General features: G+C 40.3%; 1 protein-coding gene across 1 annotated transcript in view; it reads right to left on the reverse strand.

Annotated features, from left to right (window-relative positions):
• Positions 1-3,233: 3,233 nt before the first annotated feature.
• Positions 3,234-19,975, reverse strand: part of LOC136852349 (prolyl 3-hydroxylase 1-like) — a 285,127-nt gene continuing 268,385 nt past the window's right edge. The window contains exons 12-13 of the mRNA XM_067126927.1: positions 17,852-17,930; positions 3,234-6,316 (exon numbers count right to left, since the gene is read on the reverse strand). Coding sequence (XP_066983028.1) covers positions 6,134-6,316; positions 17,852-17,930 — 262 coding nt within the window. The 3' untranslated portion in view covers positions 3,234-6,133. The remainder of the gene's footprint in view (positions 6,317-17,851; positions 17,931-19,975) is intronic.

Genomic DNA, 19,975 nt, shown 5'->3' on the forward strand with positions numbered 1-19,975 from the left:
TTAGGCTTCTACAGAAATTGAACCATTCTGAGCATTTGATTCTAAGTGGCTACAGAAATTGAACGATTCTGAGCATTCAACTTTAAACTTCTACAGAAATTGAACTATTTTGACCTTTCAATGCTACACTTCTACAGAAATTGAACCATTCTGAGCATTCAACTTTAAGCTTCTACAGAAATTGAACTATTCTGAGCATTCAACTCGAAGCTTCAAAACAGATTGAACCATTCTGAGTATTCCACTCTAAGCTTCTACAGAGATTGAACCATTCTGAGCATTCAACCATTCTACAGAGATTGAACCAAGCATTCGACTCTAAGCTTCTACAGAGATTGAACCATTCTGAGCATTCGACTGTAAGCTTCTACAGAAATTGAACCATTCTGAGCATTCGACTCTAAGCTTCTATAGAAATTGAACCATTCTGAGCATTCGACTGTAAGATTCCACAGAGATTGAACCATTCTGAGCATTTGACTCTAAGCTTCTGCTGAAATTAAACCATTCTGAGCATTCAACTCTAAGCTTCTACAGAGATTGAACCATACTGAGTAGTCCACTCTAAGCTTCGACAGAAATTGAACCATTCTGAGCATTCAACTGTAAGCTTCTATAGTAATTTAACCATTCTGAGCATTCGACTCTAAGCTTCCACAGAAATTGAACCATTCTGATCATTCGACTCTAAGTTTCTACAGAAATTGAACCATTCTGAGCAATTGAGCATTCGACTCGAAGCTTCTGTAGAAATTGAACTATTCTGAGCATTCGACTCTAAGGTTCACGCAGAAATTGAAACATTTTGAGCATTCGAGTATAAGCTTCTTCAGAAATCGAACAATTCTGAGTATTCGACTCCAAGCTTCAAACAGAAATTAAATCATTCTGAGCATTTAGCTCTAAGCTTATACAGAAATTGAACCATTCTGAGCATTCAACTCTAAGCTTCTACAGAAATTGAGCCATTCTGAGCATTCGTCTCTAAGCTTCTACAGAAATTGAACCATTCTGAGTGCTCGACTCTAAGCTTCAAACAGAAATTGAACCATTCTGAGCATTTGACTATAAGCTTCAACAGAAATTGAACTATTCTGAATATTCAACTCTAAGCTTCTTCAGAAATTGAACCATTCTAAGCATTCAATTATAAGCTTCTACAGAGATTGAACCATTCTGAGCATTTAACTCTAAGCTTCTGCAGAAATTAAACGATTCTGAGGTTTCGAATCTAAGTTTCTACAAAAATTGATCCATTCTGAGCATTCGACTGTAAGCTTCTACAAAGATTGAACCATTCTGAGCATTCGCCTCTAAGCTTCCATAGAAATTGACACATTTTGAACATTCAGTCCTAGGCTTCTACAGAAATTGAACCATTCTGAGCATTTGATTCTAAGTGGCTACAGAAATTGAACCATTCTGAGCATTCAACTCTAAGCTTCTGCAGAAAAACACTTCTGAACATTCGACTCTAAGCTTCTACAGAAATTGAACCATTTTGACCTTTCGATGCTACACTTCTACAGAAATTGAACCATTCTGAGCATTCAACTTTAAGCTTCTACAGAAATTGAACTATTCTGATCATTTGACTCTAAGCTTCTGCAGAGATTGAACCATTCTGAGCATTCGACTCGAAGCATTTACACAGATTGAACCATTCTGAGTATTCCACTCTAAGCTTCTACAGAGATTGAACCATTCTGAGCATTCAACTCTAAGCTTCTACAGAGACTGAACCAGTTTGAGCATTCGACTCTAAGCTTCTAGAGAGATTGAACCATTCTGAGCATTCGACTGTAAGCTTCTACAGAGATTGAAACAGTCTGAGCATTCAACTCTAATCCTCTACAGAAATTGAACCATTCTGAGCATTTGACTCTAGGCTTCTATAGAAATTGAACCATTCTGAGCATTAGACTGTAAAATTCCACAGAGATTGAACCATTCTGAGCATTTGACTCTAAGCTTCTGCTGAAATTAAACCATTCTGAGCATTCAACTCTAAGCTTCTACAGAGATTGAACCATACTGAGTTGTCCATTCTAAGCTTCGACAGAAATTGAACCATTCTGAGCATTCAACTCTAACATTTGACAGAAATTGAACTATTCTGAGTATTCAACTGTAAGCTTCTAGAGTAATTTAACCATTCTGAGCATTCGACTCTAAGCTTCCACAGAAATTGAACCATTCTGATCATTCGACACTAAGTTTCTACAGAAATTGAACCATTCTGAGCAATCAACTCGAAGCTTCTGTAGAAATTGAACTATTTTGAGCATTCGACTCTAAGGTTCATGCAGAAATTGAAACATTTTGAGCATTCGACTATAAGCTTCTTCAGAAATTGAACAATTCTGAGTATTCGACTCCAAGCTTCAAACAGAAATTGAAATATTCTGAGCATTCAACTCTAAGCTTCTACAGAAATTGAGCCATTCTGAGCATTCATCTCTAAGCTTCTACAGAAATTGAACCATTCTGAGCATTTGACTCTAAGCTTCTACAGAAATTATAGCACTGATGCTGCATACTTCTGGTCTGTGGCTCTAAGGTTGTTGAAGTATTATTTTCTAGTTTGGATATCAGAAGTATTTACTCATCTTTATCTTTTAGCCAAAATCACTTGGAAAAGTATTTTATTTTCTACAAGTAGGGTTAAGTATGAATCATACCATCATCGTGATATGTCGTGTTTGACAATCTTCCATTAGTTTTATTTCAGTAGTTAATTTCTGCTGTTGACTTAGTTTGTGTGTGTGTGTATGTGTGTGTGCATGTGTATGTGTGTACAACTAGAAACAGTGCATGCTGTTAGTTATCCAGTGCCACGACATCTTACTGCCCTGTACCATAGTTCTCACAATCTCTGTATTGTAAATCTGTGGAACAGTCATCCTGGCTATTTTAGCTATTGATGAATAAATTTTAAAAAGGCTGCAATTTAATTACTGATTTATTACTTTTTATCGCCATATCTTTTCTTCTTGGCTGCTTTCCTTTGTTCAAGATTGCTAAAAAGATTTTAGCCTTTTATTCTTTGTTTACATCTGTTTTTTTATGACATGGCAACAAAGGTTTAGATTTTTTATAAGTCACTTGAGCGTTTACAATGAAGTTGTAGTTTTAAGTGCAATGACTCTTATGACAAAAAAAAAAAAATGAAAATGCAGTCCTGTTTAGAAGAACAGTTGAATTTCCTAGCTGGAATAAATAAAAGTTAAGAGGAAATTAAGTTTACTTTTAATAAAGAATGTTTCAAAACATGCCACACACAATTCTGAACATCTCCAGTGCCAGCTGAATAAACACATAAATTTAGTACACGCACGAGAACAATAACAAAATATATTACTAGGCCTATATTATTAATAAAATAACATTTTTATACACTTTCCCATCGAGGAATTACAGGATAAATAAACATCGGGAAAACTGTGTGAACGAAAATTAAATGGTCTATGAATAACAGCATACAAAATTGTTCCTTGTCTGGAAATTCATACACAAAATACTATACAATGATAATTAATATACTTCCAAAGCAAAACTATCGAAATCCATCAAAACACATCAACTAAAATAGAGTAATACATTTTTTTTCTCCCAACACATTGTCCTTTTTAGGTTGTCAATTCTAGGATATGTTTAAGATTTAGTATTGATGTCAGCATATATAATAGATAGCAATGCTCAAGTCAGTTTCATAGTTATGTTAACATCACTAAGAAAAAATACCTAATAAAAAATAAAAAAATAACTTTTGAGAGGGCAGCTGCATGATGAATGCAAACCATTTGAGTGAAACTGCTTCGAAACTTTTTGTTTTTGTTGTTATGATTAATGTGACTGGAAAACCAACGCCTCTGCCTACTTAAAGTGAATTGGAGAGAGAGAGAGAGAGAGAGAGAGAGAGATCCTGGAGATGATAATGCAGTCTGTGAACGATGGAAGATTATGCTTTAAAAAATAGGCACGTTAAAGGGTTAGAGAATTTCAAAAACAGACAGTAGAGAGAAATAAACTGTAAGGACCAAGAGTCCATAACAGTCGATTTTCTCGGAATCAGTGTGAGAAGTGAAGGGCTAGTAGGTGTTACCAGGTTCCCATCTTGGAGCTGAGATTTTCTCCTCAAGGTCAAAGTGGGAGAGTGACCAAAATAGTACCAAGTATAGGGCGACAGCCATAGAATAGAGAGTTAGTATTTATAAAATAGGTAAAGTTTGAGTCACTGATTAAATCCATAAGCTTTAATTCAATTCCGTCGAGAAGGAAACAGAAGGAGAAGCATTCGATATGTTGCAAAGCTAGCATGCCAAGCCTTTAAAAATAAGGTAATTCAGAGTGAATTTTCAATCACATAAAACTAACTTTACAAAGACTAGTCAAAGAATTATATTACAAAGTAACTTGACGACAGAGAACCAATAATTTTTTTTTTTTTTTTTTTTTTATGTTCTGAAGTGAAATAGCTAGCATAAATAGTTTTAGTGTGCATCACTGGAAAGATGATTTTATTGCAGTTCAGCACAGCACACAAAAAAATATTTAAGCCTCTAATTCTATATTCTTAGTAACTGCATTAGACAGCAAGGCATGCAAATGTTTGTTTTTGGCTACATCAGGTCATCCCTTTGACCTTTTATTTTTGCTATTTATTATCTATAACATAATTCAATACAGTAAATGTTTTCAACTATAAAATGACATTAAATCAGAAACCTAGCTTAGAAACTAACTTTACATAGATCGTTCAAAGAGAATTATTACCAAACTCAAAATGGTAAGCAAGAGATTAATGCATATGTCAATAGTGTCGGTATAAAGCTTTGGTAATTAGGATAAACAAGGACTTATGACAGTAAGGCAAAAATTTAGTTTTTTAAACAGATTCAGCTGCTTACTTTGTGCAATCCCTCCAAATCAAAGCTATGGTAATCGGAGCAACTGAATTCTTGACTGAGAAAAGAGGCTAACTTACAAGTGTACCAAATATAAAAAAAAAATAAAGTGTACAGTAAATGAAAATAGGTACAGAAGTCTGTACCTTGGAGGCCATGAACTTGATTAAGTTACAGGATCACTTCTCTCATGTCCTCACATTAGAAATGACAGATGAAAAATGAGCTTTTCAAGACAGAGTGTAAATGAAATATTATGGATGGATGGTGAAGGAAGAAGAAATAAGGAACGCTGGACCAAAGGCAAAAAATTTAATGTGAGAAGACGGACAAATCAAGCAGGAAAATAGATATGGCGGTGGAAAAGTGTAAGATAACAGAATCCTGAGATTCATCATCGTAAATGAAAACGGAGCATATGTAACATTTAAAAAAAATAGTGTGACTAATTAAACAAAACAAAAATAGATACGAGTTGCAAAAAGAAGTCGTGAAGCAACGGGGAATGAAAACGACTCTCCAAAGTTCTGTGCAGAAGATTAAAGGTAGGCTCCAGGAGAATTTTATGTAGCAGAAGCAACCCAGTGACAAAAAGCAAATACAATCTTTCAAAATCTGCATTGGATACCAGTTTACATTTTCAAAACTACAAAAGGTTCCATATTACCAGAGTCAGTATAATCTTGAATGGTATTGAAATGATAATATAACGTCATTTTTTCTTAATATAAAACTGGCAGTCAGACATGATGACGTCAGTTTTGCTAATGGACCAGATAAACTTGCTAACTACTTCACTCATTGCCAGTTTGATATCAACCACTTATTCCATGCTAGTTCTGTGCTATACACTTCACTGGATAAGTTTTGAATGATGACTTTGTCTGTATCTTTATTCAGGTTTTGACAAGAAAACATAGCTCTGAGAGCAATCTTTGACAGATTTTTATGAATTTAAGAAAAAATTTATGTTAAGGCCTAATTTTGACTAGAGTTTCTTGCTTGAATTACACAAACAACACTGACTGTACTGTGCTGGTTGCAATGATTAAGCAATCTTTGCATCACTTTTTTTAAGTTTACCTACAGCTGACACTTGAATGCCTGGGTTTTAACAAGTACATTAGCTAATGTTAAATCAATTGATCCTGAGCATACAATTCCAACATTCAGGCAGATGAGAAGCGTATATTTCGGTTTCCAGAAACAGGTAAGCCTTCCATGAATCATTCCAACTTCTTGAGCAGCAGTTCGGCTAATGATCGTTCAATTTCTTTGTGCTTTTCATTATGAGTGAACCACATCCCAATGGCACATCGACTTCCTTCCAAAACAGGCAAGACACCATGCAAATTTTCTGGACCTGCTGAGAAGGCTACCATCCTTCCACACTTTGGTTGGACCATCCCCTGAAATTAAAATGAAATACTGATACTATTCATTATAACAAAAATTACTGTTCAAAAGAAAAATGAAACTGATATCAACTTAAAGGACTGGACTGACAGAACACAATGCTGAAGTAGGTTAAAGTGTTTGTGCAGCAAACTGTAGTGTCTGTTCAGTATAATAAATAAATCAGAACCTAAAGCAGCCTTATGCTCTTGTTCAGAGGGGGCAACCATCGTTACCTTCTGCCCATTATACTCTTGTGAGTATTCTCCTTATATTCCACATCATTCCTTCTCTTACTACCAGGCTGCTCTTGTCCTTCCTTTTCTTCTGTATAGTTTTATTCTAATTTGCAAGTGTAACATGCCAGGTTGCTTTTTCTTTAGCCCAATTCATATTTATGGCATATCATCATGGTTTACTCAGTAAAGTTTCCAGTTTTTCTGTAAGTACTAACTAATGTACTTGGCATCAACAGTCTCTGAAGAAGTAGAACTGAAAGAAATGTTATACTTTCTAAAGTATTTCTAAATTATGCATTTGTTATTCTGACCATAAAATATAAATGGTTTCTTGTCACATGATGCCCCAGTTGTGGATATGTCTAGACCAACATATATCACCAACTGGAAGGGGTTCCCATGAAATTTGTTCTGACTGTAGGAGGAACTATTGCGATATATCATCTAGGGGTTGCAAATATCAGACCTGATTAGAATCACAGTGGATGGTCTCCTTGAGAAAAAAATGGAAGGATAACAGTTCAGAAACTCTAACTCATCGACTTGTTTGTCCTTCCTAACTTACCTCTAACCATCTTGCCTAAATGTAAAACCAAGGCTTGGCCATGAAGAATCACTTTCATGGCCTAAGAGATGAATTCTTGTTTTTGTTTCTTGTTCCTCTAATCTGCCATGTTCAATGTCTGCAACTACTACTGCCCTGTGGGTTCTTCTGCAATTAGCCCCCCTCCTTCCTAACCCCAACCCCTTGTCCATCTTCTGTTGATGCTTCTGACATTATACTCTCACTTTATTTCTCATCCAGATTTCCGTCAGTGTCTTCTCATTTTAGCCATGTTAGTAAATCTGCTGCTCTTATATTCCCTATTTTCTGCCCAGTAGAAGGGTACACAGACCACTTCCCTGTCCTTCCTATTTTTCTTCTCATTCTCCATCTTGCTTCCTTCCCCCTCACCTGCTGTATCCAAACATAGCTCCTGCTTCCCCACTAATTAGAATGTGGTCGGTGCTCCTCTTTTGGACTAGGCAGCCAAACTAACTTCTGGTTGTTGTTGCCTTTCTCATTCTGGAAAAATGGTTCTCTCATTCCTTGTAAGAATCTTCTGAAGACAAACAGGTCTCCTAAAGTGACAGGGCAATTTCAGGCTGTCGGCTTCTCTCATCTAGAAGTTATATCTGAACGATTATGATCTGGGAATTCTATTCCTCTAACCATGATGCTTGCTGTTCCTCTACTTCTGACTGTGCCACTTGCAATCTCTCTGACCCACCTACTGTCTATGCTACTGAATGTACAATTGATCAAGTGACTATGACATTTATAATCCTTTAAAACGGCCACTCTTCTGAGTCCAGTGAATTCCCTCTACATCTCAATTCTTTGTCTCCTCAAAGCAGAGCGCTTCTCAAAACGCCAAGATCCTCTCTCCCCTTCCCTCTAACAGGGCATATATTCTAAAGGAAAACTTCCCACTGAATGTTGATCTGGAGAGCAAGGGTAGAAAAGGAATAATGTATGTATATACTGTATATAAATATATAATACATACACATATATATATATATATATATATATATATAATATATATATATATATATATATATATATATATATATATATATATATATATATATATATATATATATATATATATAGTGTATATATTTGTGTGTGTGTGCAAAACAGAAAATCTTCAATCATTTTAAATTCAGGAGGGAAGAAAGACCTGACCCCACCCTGCGACTTCAGAACAAAAATTATACACTAGTATTTTTGTTTATATTTTCAAGAATGAGCAAAGACACCATAGTTCAAGCAATACTTTTTTCTGGGTTGTCCACCTGCAGTAACCTGGCAAGATCCAACATGGAGACCATCCGAGCATCTTGAATTATAAATAACGTTAGTCAGGTCTGCAGTTTGGTGAAATAACCTTTCAGCACTTATTTCTAGGTAAAGCTATTGCTAAACATACCAGAGAAAAGCTAAAAAGTTGTCAAAAAATAAGTTGGAGTTACTACCCCCAGTGCGAGCTCCATTAAATGGAGTCGTGTGTATATGAGAAAGGGTGAGATTTTTTTTTAGTCAATCACAGGCCTCCTGCCCTGTAAACATTCCCAATGTCAAAAGTCCCACCTTATAATGTCTTAAAGTGAGGTGCAAGTTTTCAGTTACAAACCCCTTAAGATACACCACTCAAGATCGGGACTGTAAACAAACCAGCATGAGATCACCCTCATTCCATTTTTAGCACGTCACCATTGTTCATCTTTTGTGTGCGCTATTTTGTGGCCAAGTTTTATTAATTTAAACTTTAAAAATTTTTCTTGTACCATGGCATCCTCACAGGATTCTTCTTCACCTAAGTTGAGTACCATCTCTGTTTTTTATTTTCGGCGGTTGAGGCTCCTTATTTCAAAACAGAAAATCTTCAATAATTTAATAATTAGGGATTTATAACTAGTTTTTGTTTATATTTTCAAGAATGAGCAAAGACACCATAGTTCAAGCAATATTTTTTCTGGGTTGTCCGACCCACCTTCTCAGCACCCTAAACATACCAGAGAAAAGCTAAAAAGCTAAGGCCCCATGTGACCTTCAGTCTCAGATTGTCACAATCACAGGCCTCCGGGAGTGAGGTTTACAAATGTCGCGGACTGTAAACAAACCAGCGTCACCCTCATTCCCTTCATTTTCTTCATCGCTCTTTTGTGGCCCAATTTTTTGTGCTTCTTTTGTTTATCCTGTTTTTATATTCAATTGGCTCCTTATTTCCCTTTAATTTTATTTTTGTTACTTACCCTTGACCTTCAGTCTCAGTGGGAAGTTTTGGGTCCTTTTGTCTATTTCAATTGGGCATTATTATTTACGAGTTTTTTCTCTGGGAAGTTGGGTCCCTATCCGCTATCCGCTCTTTATCAATTCTTATATGTGTTGTATTTTGGACCCGCACTTCCTCTAGCATTTGGGTATATTATTTGAGATGGTACAGTTATGCTTATTAAGGTTATTTTAGGCCTAGCGCACGGATGTCTTTGATATTTACGGATTATGTCCTTTGTTTTTTAATCTTGAAGGTCGGCCATTTTCCCTCCGCGCTCTTATCGTGTTGGGTTTGGTCCTCCCTTCTACATGTGTCTTTATGATTATTTGAATTATTGAATTATTTTATTTATGCCTAGGTTAGGTTAACTTTATAGGCTAGTCTGGTAGATTCCTTCTCCCCCTGGGCTACCTCCTTCAGCCAGCCGGCTGTGTTAGGTTAGCCTAGGAGTTAGGCTATGGAGTTCTGTTCCCTTCCTCGGAAGGGAAGGTTAGGTGTGTAGGAGGGCCTCATGGTTGGAACTTCCCTTCGGGTGGTGTTATGGTTAGAGGTGTTGGGCCTGCGCTTCTCCCTCTCCCTGTTTCGGCCTTTCCGTTTGGACTGTTGAGTCCTAGTAAGGTTAAGCTGGAATAGCGAGGGTATCTCACATAGCCTACCTTCGTCCGATCCACACCTTCGGGTTACTTCCAACTTCATGTATATACCCCTCTCCTACCTCCTTGCTCCTCCCCCCCCCCTCCTCCTTGCTCTCTTCCCCCTTGGTTTGCTTTTATATACTATGTTAACTTACCAAGGCTCGAGAGCTTTACCCTGTTCCTTACGCTATAGCCTATATCCCCTTCCTCTGCATTGATTGGTTTGTACTCTCGGTACTGGGTTCCGACCTTACCCGGTCAGCACCCGGTCGAGATCTTGTTTGGTGACCGGGGGTGCTCCCACACTCCTGTTCCCCATTCCTTTTACCTTTCTTTGCTCATTTGGCCTTTGAGGGTTCCCCATTCTCTCCTCTCTCATTATCATTCGTACATGTTCGTCCGATCGAGAGGGAGAAAGGTGGATCTCATGGCGCCCGGGGAGTGCTTACTCACCCCTGGTCACCGCTACTGGTCCCCCTCTCCTGGCCCGTCCCAACTCCCCCCCTTCCTATAGCGTCAGTGCGTCGTTTTTTCCCCAACCCGAGTGTCGTTCTCCCAGACCGTCATCTCGGGGGGGAAAATTGTGTACATGTAGCCAGTTAGAGTTTCCCACCTGACTGTCTTCTGTCGTATTCACACGCCATTGACATTTACCTTCGTTCTATTCATTTAGAACACGACGGTTCCCCTAGTATCTACCCTCCGCCGGCTAGCTAATTTTGTGTTTTCCGCTAGGTAGTCGGGCGTTCTCGCCGCTACCACTCCGGTGGGTACGGTGTTTGGTCGGTCGGTGTTCACCACACCTCCTCCGCCGTCACCGTATTAGAGTACAGGACTCCCCCGGCTCCAAGCGGAAATTCCCACTCTTCCTTATAGTTGACCTTTCACTAGCATGCATACATATATTTATATACATATATTTATATTTTTCTGAATTTTACATATCCTCCGGGATTCCTGTTGCTCCGGACTGACTCCGGCAGTCCCTTTATGTTGTTGATCTTGCATGATCTAGTAGGCCCCTTAACCTCCCGGTATACTCCGGCGGGACCTACCTGGCTAATTATCTATTATCCTAAGACACTGCTCCGGCACCCTACTCTGGCGGCCTTATCAGCATACTCATGTACCCGTCAACTTACAGATGGTGCGTTGTCAGGAGCAGGGGTGCACGGCAGTGCTTCAACAAGCCAGTGGACATGAGGTATGCAGGTCCCACTCCGGGTGTGCTGTCCACGTAGGGGACCTGATCGTCTGGCACCCTGATGGCTGTGAGGTGTGCTATGCTCTCTATGAGCAGGTTCTGGATGAGTCGGTAAGTTAGTTCTGTCCTTTCCGATTCATGTTTTCTTTGAGTTTTGTCTCTTATGGATAATTGGAAGATATTCTCCTTTTAGGAGGTTCGGTCGCCTGACTTTCTCCTTCTTCCAGATTGACCGCAGCTCTCGGGACTCTTCGCTCATGACCCTCAAGACCTGGGTCAGCGGCTTCGGGAGGAACGTCGGGGCAGGGAAACCCTACGTTCTTTCGAAGGATATCTGCAGCGTTCTCTTCCCTGGCGCCTGGATCTCAGCGTCAGTTGCGGACGAGGTAGCCACCCCTTTGATCGCTGGGATCCAGGAGATAGCTCAGCCCTCCCAAGAAGACGTCGCTGCATGCGGAGAGGTCACCGAGGATGTTGCGGCTCTTAATTTGAACTTAGAGCCAATAAACGTGGACCTGGATCTTCAAGCAGGTAAGGGGGTAAGTGAGGCAGGTGAATTTCTGTTTAGCTCTCCTTCTTCTTCTGCTTCTTTCCGAGGATTCGTGAAATCCTCTTGCCTTATGGACGGTGCAAGGTCTACCGTCCCTAAGGTCAAATCTGTAAAGAAAAGACCTTGAAGTCCCAGAAAGTCCGCTATGGGGTTCCTCGAAGACGCCACGGGCCCCCAGCCCCAAACGCTTCACGAGCAAGGCCTCTACTTCTGGGAAGGAGCACGACCCAAGCAAAGTAAAGAGGTCCCCCCCCCTCCTTCCTTTGATGCAGAAGCATTTGCTGAGCTTCACATGCAGAAGTTCGACAAAAGAGTTGATGACAAGCTGTTGCAACTCTCGAGTCAGCTTTCATCCTCGAATGCTTCCGTGCTTTCCCTGTCACAGCAGGTTAAGTCCCAAGGGACTTTAATCTCTGGTTTCTTGAGTGGTGGAGCGGCCAACAAATCTTTCTCCGTTCCAGACACCTCCAGCCTTCCTCCCTTTGATAAGGGAAACCCTTGGCGCCTGACCCTTTATGCTCCCCAGCATGAGGGTACCCTTACTATCGAGGGCCTAGGCACCCGTAGGTAGGAGGAACTAGAATCCTTCCCTCCTAACCTGGAATCACCTTACCCAGGTTTTGCCAGACTCACTGAGGAGGCATGGATTCGGTCCGATAAGGTCCCCAAGGAAACTGTCATCTTCCCGAGGGACCAGGCCCAGTCGGCTCTACTACGGACTCTGTCGGAGTGGCAGGCGGAGAACACCAAACTCACCCCGGCCAAGGGTGCGTTTACGATGTTCTCTTTGGGAGAGGTTCTCCCCACCCCTTGCACCTCCAAAGTGGCTTCCCTCACTAACCAAGCTTGCATGGAGGGTAAGCCCCTTCCTCATCTCCGGGAAACAGATCCCACCTCTCTTGTCTTCCCCGGAGATTCTCAGTTTTGGGAAGGAGCCCCAGCCACCTTCACGGTTACACGACTGGACCCTGACTGCGCTTCTAACCTCTTCAGTGAACAACTGCCTAAGATCCCGGAGTCGCTCCTGAAGGCTGAAGCTGAGACTAAGGACAGGCTTAGCAGGTCCTTAAACTCTTTAACTTTAGCAGAAGCAACGTCAGTGGTCTACAGCGAGGACACTTTATTCCAGGTGCTGACGAAATCTCTCTTAGCGAGTTTTCAGCAGGACCTGTATGACTTTATCAAGGCCCGGTTGAACTGCCGAAAGCACATCTTTTCGGCAGCCACCATCCGTCATGAGCCTAACAGGCTTATGAAAAGTTCCATCTGGGGAGCTAATCTCTTCCCTCAGGAAGAGGTTGATACGGTCCTAGCTGAGACAAGTAGGGCCAATCAGAGTCTCCGCTCCCGATGGGGTTTATCGTTCAAGAGGAAACAGTCTGAGCCCGCCGGAACCCACCCCATGTCCGGGAAAAAGTTTAAGAAATTCAAACGGCTCCTTACTCAGACTGTCTTGCAGGCTGTCCAGGTTTCCGCCCCTGGTCATCCTTCAACCTCCCAGTCCCAACCTCAACCTCAGTATGTGCTGGTCCAACCAGCCCATCAACCTCTCGCTGCCCCTTCATATGTCTCTTCCCGGCTTTCAACGCTTCATATGAAAGCCAGGGTGCATTTCTGTTCAATACAAAATGCAAGGGGAACGAGAGCCAGAGGATACTTCGAGGTAGGGAACACCTGGCTCCTCCTCCAGAGGAAGAGGAGGCAGAGGCTCCAGAGGAGGCAGACCCTCTCCCGTCCAGTGAGATATCTCAGGTAGGCGGGAGGTTATATCATTTTCGGGACCAGTGGAGCTTCAGTCCCTGGGCCCAGAGCATAGTCTCCAAAGGACTGGGTTGGAGTTGGTGCAAAGGTCCTCCCCCCCCAGTCAGGTTCCATCAATCACCGTCCAAGGCTCTGAAGGACTTTGTGAAAGATCTATTACAAAAGAGGGCAATAAAGAAAGCGAGACACCTGAAATTTCAAGGCAGACTGTTCAGTGTTCCAAAGAAAGGTTCCAGTCAGCGAAGAGTAATTCTAGACTTGTCTCGTCTAAATTCTTACATTCAATGCGACAAGTTTCGAATGCTTACAATCTCGCAGGTTCGGACCCTACTGCCCCGTGGAGCCGTAACCACCTCTATAGATCTTTCAGACGCCTATTATCACGTCCCGATTGCGAGAAGGTTCTCTCCTTATCTGGGGTTCAGACTGGGAAGTCAAGCATACTCGTTCAGGGTCATGCCATTCGGTCTCAATATAGCCCCCAGAATCTTCACCAAACTGGCAGATACGGTAGTTCAGCAACTCCGGTCTCAGGGGATCATGCTAGCTGCATACCTGGACGATTGGATCATTTGGGCATCCAACGCCAATGAATGCCGGAGAGCAACAGCCATATTAATTCGCTTTCTGGAATCTCTAGGCTTTCAAATAAACGGAGAAATCCCGCCTAGTTCCGGAGAGTTGCTTTCAATGGTTAGGGATCCAGTGGGACCTGTGTTCACACAAACTATCTCTTCCACTGGCCAAACGGAGAGAAATAGCCAAGGCAACCAGACAGTTCCTCAAGAACAAGAAAGCTTCCCGTCGTACCCAAGAAAGAGTCTTAGGTTCTCTTCAGTTTGCTTCAGTGACGGATCTACTTCTGAAATCCAAACTGAAAGATATAAACAGGGTATGGCGGAGCCGAGCCAATGTCAGGTTCAGGGACAAAGGTGTCTCTGATTCCGCCGATTCTGAAAAAGAGACTCCGGCCTTGGACGACTGTCAAGAGCTTATCAAAGTCAGTACCTCTTCAATTTCCTCCTCCGGCATTAGTAATTCACACCGACGCTTCCCTAAGCGGGTGGGGAGGATACTCTCAACACAAGAAGGTACAGGGACTTGGTCCACCATGTTCCGCCAGTTCCATATCAATGTCCTAGAAGCTATGGCAGTCTTTCTAACCCTGAAGAAGCTGCGTCCAAACAATCTGATTCATATAAGACTGGTTCTAGACAGCGCAGTAGTAGTACATTATATAAACAGGGAGGTTCCAAGTCAAGTCGGATCAACCAGGTTATGATAGCAATATTCTCCCTAGCCAACAAACACCGGTGGCATCTGTCTGCTACCCATCTTGCAGGGGTCCGAATGTCATTGCAGATTCCCTATCCAGGACGACTCCGCTGGAGTCAGAATGGTCCTTGGCTAAAACATCATTCAGATGGATTTGCAGTCAAGTTCCGGGTCTCGAAGTAGATCTCTTTGCAACAGAATGCAACCACAAACTACCTTGTTATGTTGCTCCCAACCTGGACCCTCTAGCTCACTCCACAGATGCAATGTCAATAGATTGGAACAAGTGGCAAAGGATCTATCTGTTTCCCCCAGTAAACCTGTTACTGAAAGTCCTTCACAAGCTCAGGACATTCAAAGGTCAGATAGCCCTAGTGGCTCCCAACTGGCCGAAGAGCAACTGGTTTCCACTTCTTCTAGAGCTGAAGCTCAGTGCTTTCAAATTCCCAACCCAAAACTGACGCAAATAGTACAAACTCAGACTGTGTCAGCTTCCTCAAGAATTCAGAATGCCCTGGCTTTGTGGATTTCATGAAGTTTGCAGCTCAGAAAGATGCTAATATTGATCCTATTAACATTTTGTTCCTAGAATCAGACAAAAGGGAATCCACTCTCAGACAATATGACTCATCAGTAAAGAAATTAGCACTCTTCCTAAAAGAATCTGAAGCAACTGTAATGACCACAAATTTAGCAATTTCATTTTTTAGGTCATTATTTGAGAAAGGTCTGGCCTCAAGTACTATTACTACAGCCAAATCAGCTCTGAAAAAGATATTTTTACACGGGTTTAAGATTTACTTAACAGATTCTTATTTTTCATCAATCCCTAAAGCCTGTGCTCGTTTAAGACCAATAACCCGTCCTAAAACGGTTTCTTGGTTCTTAAATGATGTTCTTAAATTAGCCTTCAGAAACGGATAATCAAAATTGTTCTTTCGTTAATTTATTGAGGAAGGCCTTATTTTTAATTAGTTTAGAACCATATTGATTTCCTTCCATCAGGTGAAGTGTTGCTAGCTCCTCACCCTAAGTTCCTAGCTAAGAATGAAGATCCTCGAGATAGGTGGTCTCCTGGAAGGTCATCCCCTCCCACAAGACCTGTCTTTATGCCCAGTCTTTACTTTAAAAGCCTATTTAGACAGGACCTCACAGATCTTCAGGGCCTCTGTTTGTAAGGGAAGGTGGAGGAACTATTTCTATGAAAGCCATCAGGCAACAGATCTTGTATTTTATTAAACATGCAAACCCAGACTCAGTTCCAAAAGTACATGACATTAGGGCGGTGGCCACCTCACTAACTATTTCCATTATATGAATTTTGAGGATCTTACAAAATATACAGGGTGGAAGTCTCCGTAGAGTTTTCAAACGCCACTATCTGAAATCCCTAGAAGCTCTGAAGTTCACCACAGTGGCGGCAGGGAACATCGTTCCTCCCTCTGTTTAATTCTTTTCTTATTACTCAGTCACTCTCCTCCCTCCTACCTGCCTCATTTATTCCCTTTCGATCACCTCCAGGTCAGGCATACTTCACAGCCTGTCTCCTGACCATGTCATAATTTTGTATTGTCTACTATGTTTAAATTTAAATACGTTTTTGTGTTCTTTTGTCTTGTGGGACATAGTTCCCTCACCTTAATCTTAAGTATATATTTAAGTCCCTATATTATATGTTTATGTACTCCTTAGTCTTATGTACATCTTAATCTTACGAATAGGTTTAAGTATCTATATTATATATTTAAATACCAGTATTTTGCTACCAGGATAATTAAAACTCTTGTAGATTTATAGTTTTATTTCTTTCCTCTACAAGTTTCCTTTATTGTTTCAGGATGGTATTTTGGTTTCTCTGTTATTATTTCACCAGCTGACACAGGTCGGACAACCCAGAAAAAGGATTTTGACAAAGGGAAAATCTATTTCTGGGGAGAGACCTGTGTCACCCGGTGACCCACCCCTGATTCCTTTTTTCCCCCCCCTTGATAAAATACCATTCCAGGATGGGGGTGCTAACATGGAATGTGGGTGACGCTGGTTTGTTTACAGTCCACGAGTGGTGCGGGGGTTTGTAACAGCACCTCACTAGGTGGGGTTTTTTGACATTGGGAATGTTTACAGGGCGGAGGCCTGTGATTGTGACAATCTCACCCTTTCTCATACACGACTCCATTTAATGGAGCTAAAAGCACTGGGGTAGTAACTCCAGCTTAGCTTTTTAGCTTTTCTCAGGTATGTTTAGCAATAGCTTTACCTAGAAATAAGTGCTGAAAGGTTATTTCACCGGGTGACACAGGTCTCTCCCCAGAAATAGATTTTTCCTTTGTCAAAATCCTTTTTTCCATTCAGTTTCAAATGCTGTAACAATAATTCTAATACTGTAATGGAAAAAATTAAAGTTGGACCACTGTATTTTGAAGAACTGGAGATAAGTCAAGCTTCCTTTTAATTAACCATTGAAAATATAGCAGAAAGTAGTGGATAAAAATTAAATCATCATCAATTGGATCATCAACCAAACATTACAGCAGACTCTAAAATCAAATAGTGTAATAAAACTATCTAGGGAATATCTATCTATGGAAATTATTTCCATTGCTTTCATCAGCTTTAATCCTGGAAATATCAGATATTTATAGCAACAATCTTATTATGAAAAATAACAATATATGATGCCGTAATCAGTTCAGTTAAAAAGCTCAAATGAAATTATAACAAAGACCTGTTAACAGAAACTATCATTGCACCTTGTTTTTGGGACTCTTCATCTATTTCTGTTAAACTTACTAAAACTTACTAACGAAACCTGATCATGACACTGACACGTCAAGTAAGTTTCGATTTATGCTTAAAAAGTGAAAATTCACTTAGGGGTCAATGGAAACTCCTCCTGGGGTTGCCGCAAAGGACTGGAGTTCTGCATAGATCATAAATAGTCCATGAATTACATCAAAACTTTGAAAAATTCAAAATTGATGACAACTAGGGTAAATGAACGGCTATTCATGATAAATAATAAAACTACAGCTATGTGTAATGAACACTAAGGCAGTTTACCTCATATGATGCTCCTGTGCGATCCTTGGTAAAAATAAATTCCCCTCCTTCGAAGTCTTCGTTGAGGTATAGAATTGCACTGCAAAACAAGAAAGAAGGAATCTAATTTTCAGGTATGCAACTTGGGAATGGCATACTTCACTGAAGTAATGAAGTTTCATTTTCGCTATTTCAAATTCTGTAACAAAACTTGCTGCTATAATAATTAGATATATGACTGATTTCCCAGGGCAGATAAATAATGCTGCAAAAGATATCTGTACCTTTCTTGATAAAAACTGAGGAAATTGAAAAAAATATGTATATATTCCATAAACTTTTTAAAAGTGCAAAAATCAGCCTAGAAATATTAACAAACTACTGAAAACTTATTAAGCATTGGGTTAGCAGGCAGTATCTCAGCTCAGACACTTCCATAGCTTTACAGCAGAGATTGATATTAGGCAATAATGTATTTCATAAATGCTTTCATAACTCTTGTGTTATCTATAATTCAATGACTTTTTCAAGTGCCTGCTGCAAAATCTGCACATGATAAAACACTAAATCTTAAGAAATTCACAGTGAAGTGTTTCAGGCTCACATCTGATTCTTCTTCTGTCTTCTAGTCTTATAAACCTTGGTTCTTGGTAAAAATATACAAGGGATTCAACTTAATCTAAGTAATTTAGAATATATCATGCCTGTGTTTTTGGCAGCGCAAAACAGTATCAGTATGGGTGTCATTAATATTCAGTCCAAGAGGATAATAAAAAAAAAATTGGTTGTGGCTAAGAGATGCTGAACAAGGTGATTACTGTACTGTAGATCTTTAAATGGTAAATATTTGCCAGTGATTGGGTGAACCTGAAAGCTAAGATTGAAGCAGACCTTTATATAGATCCTTACAATGAAAAACTAGAGGTTATGAAAAGTGAACTGTATAATTGCTAAAGATCTTTAAAATGAAAACACTTACAGCACCCTATTCATTATTAAGTGAATTAGAATAATATGATCAATTCCGATAGCCCTCTACTCTACAAAGTAAACATTTGCATGGAGTTCAAAGCTGTCTAAAGATAGTGGAATACAAGTATATCTTAGTTTAACCAGACCACTGAGCTGATTAACAGCCCTCCTAGGGCTGGAAAGTTGACCTTTAAGCGCCCTATATGAGGACCTAGTCTCTGGATACGTCTTGCTTCCTCATATCCATTATTCCCTCTGCCTACAAACATGACAACCTCTACACTGGATTAAGTACAAATTCATTCCAGGTCTGCCTTCAAGTTGATTAACCACAAGGATCTCATGTATAAACTCCAGAAAGCTGTTGATGAATTTTATTATATTTTGAGAACATAGGCTGGTCAAGTATCAAGTTTGATGTTCCAGCAGGCAGTGTTCTGGAACCTTGGTGTTTTTAGTCTTTACTATGAAATTATTGTTATGCCAGAAAGTAATATACTGAAGCATACATATGAGGCAACTGTTGTGTGTTATTCACTTCTCACTTATACTAAATGAAGAGACAGCTATGCTAAACTTAGATCTGAAGTACAGAGGCAGTTAAATCTGAGGTGTTTGAGTATGAACTCCAGTTGTACCAGGACTTGATGGATTAGCAGATCTTGTGCCGTGCTCTTATACCATGATTCACTCTGCATTAGTCAAACTGTAATTAATACATAGTGCCTAATATTGGTCAATTCTGTATGTCCCTTGTGACTCGAGCTTTCTTCATTCATGAAATATGCATTCACCTGATCTTGCAGAATAACTAGCAACATTATAGTTTCCAAGGCATTACAGCGATAATGATATAAGTGCTGCAGACATCTAATCTTTCATTCTACCTTAGATAGAATACTAGTAGTCCTTCCTCTGAGGACGTCAGCAACCTCCTGGGATCTTGAGCTCCTAGACCATTAATGCCTGTGCCTCTGGTGTTGGCCCATGTTACTTATCTCTCACAGCTTCATCAACCTTATCTTGTTAAGGTGCCACGATGTCACTTTCTCAGTGTAAGAATTCCTCCTTCCCTTTACGGTAAAACTATGAAGTCTTCATAAATATGTTGTGGACGTCAATGCCCAATTTTTGGGTGGCTGTCCAAAATGAGTAAGTGGGGGGGGGGCCTCT

The sequence above is a fragment of the Macrobrachium rosenbergii genome, chromosome 3, assembly GCF_040412425.1.
Source record: "Macrobrachium rosenbergii isolate ZJJX-2024 chromosome 3, ASM4041242v1, whole genome shotgun sequence".
Classification (NCBI taxonomy): domain Eukaryota; kingdom Metazoa; phylum Arthropoda; class Malacostraca; order Decapoda; family Palaemonidae; genus Macrobrachium; species Macrobrachium rosenbergii.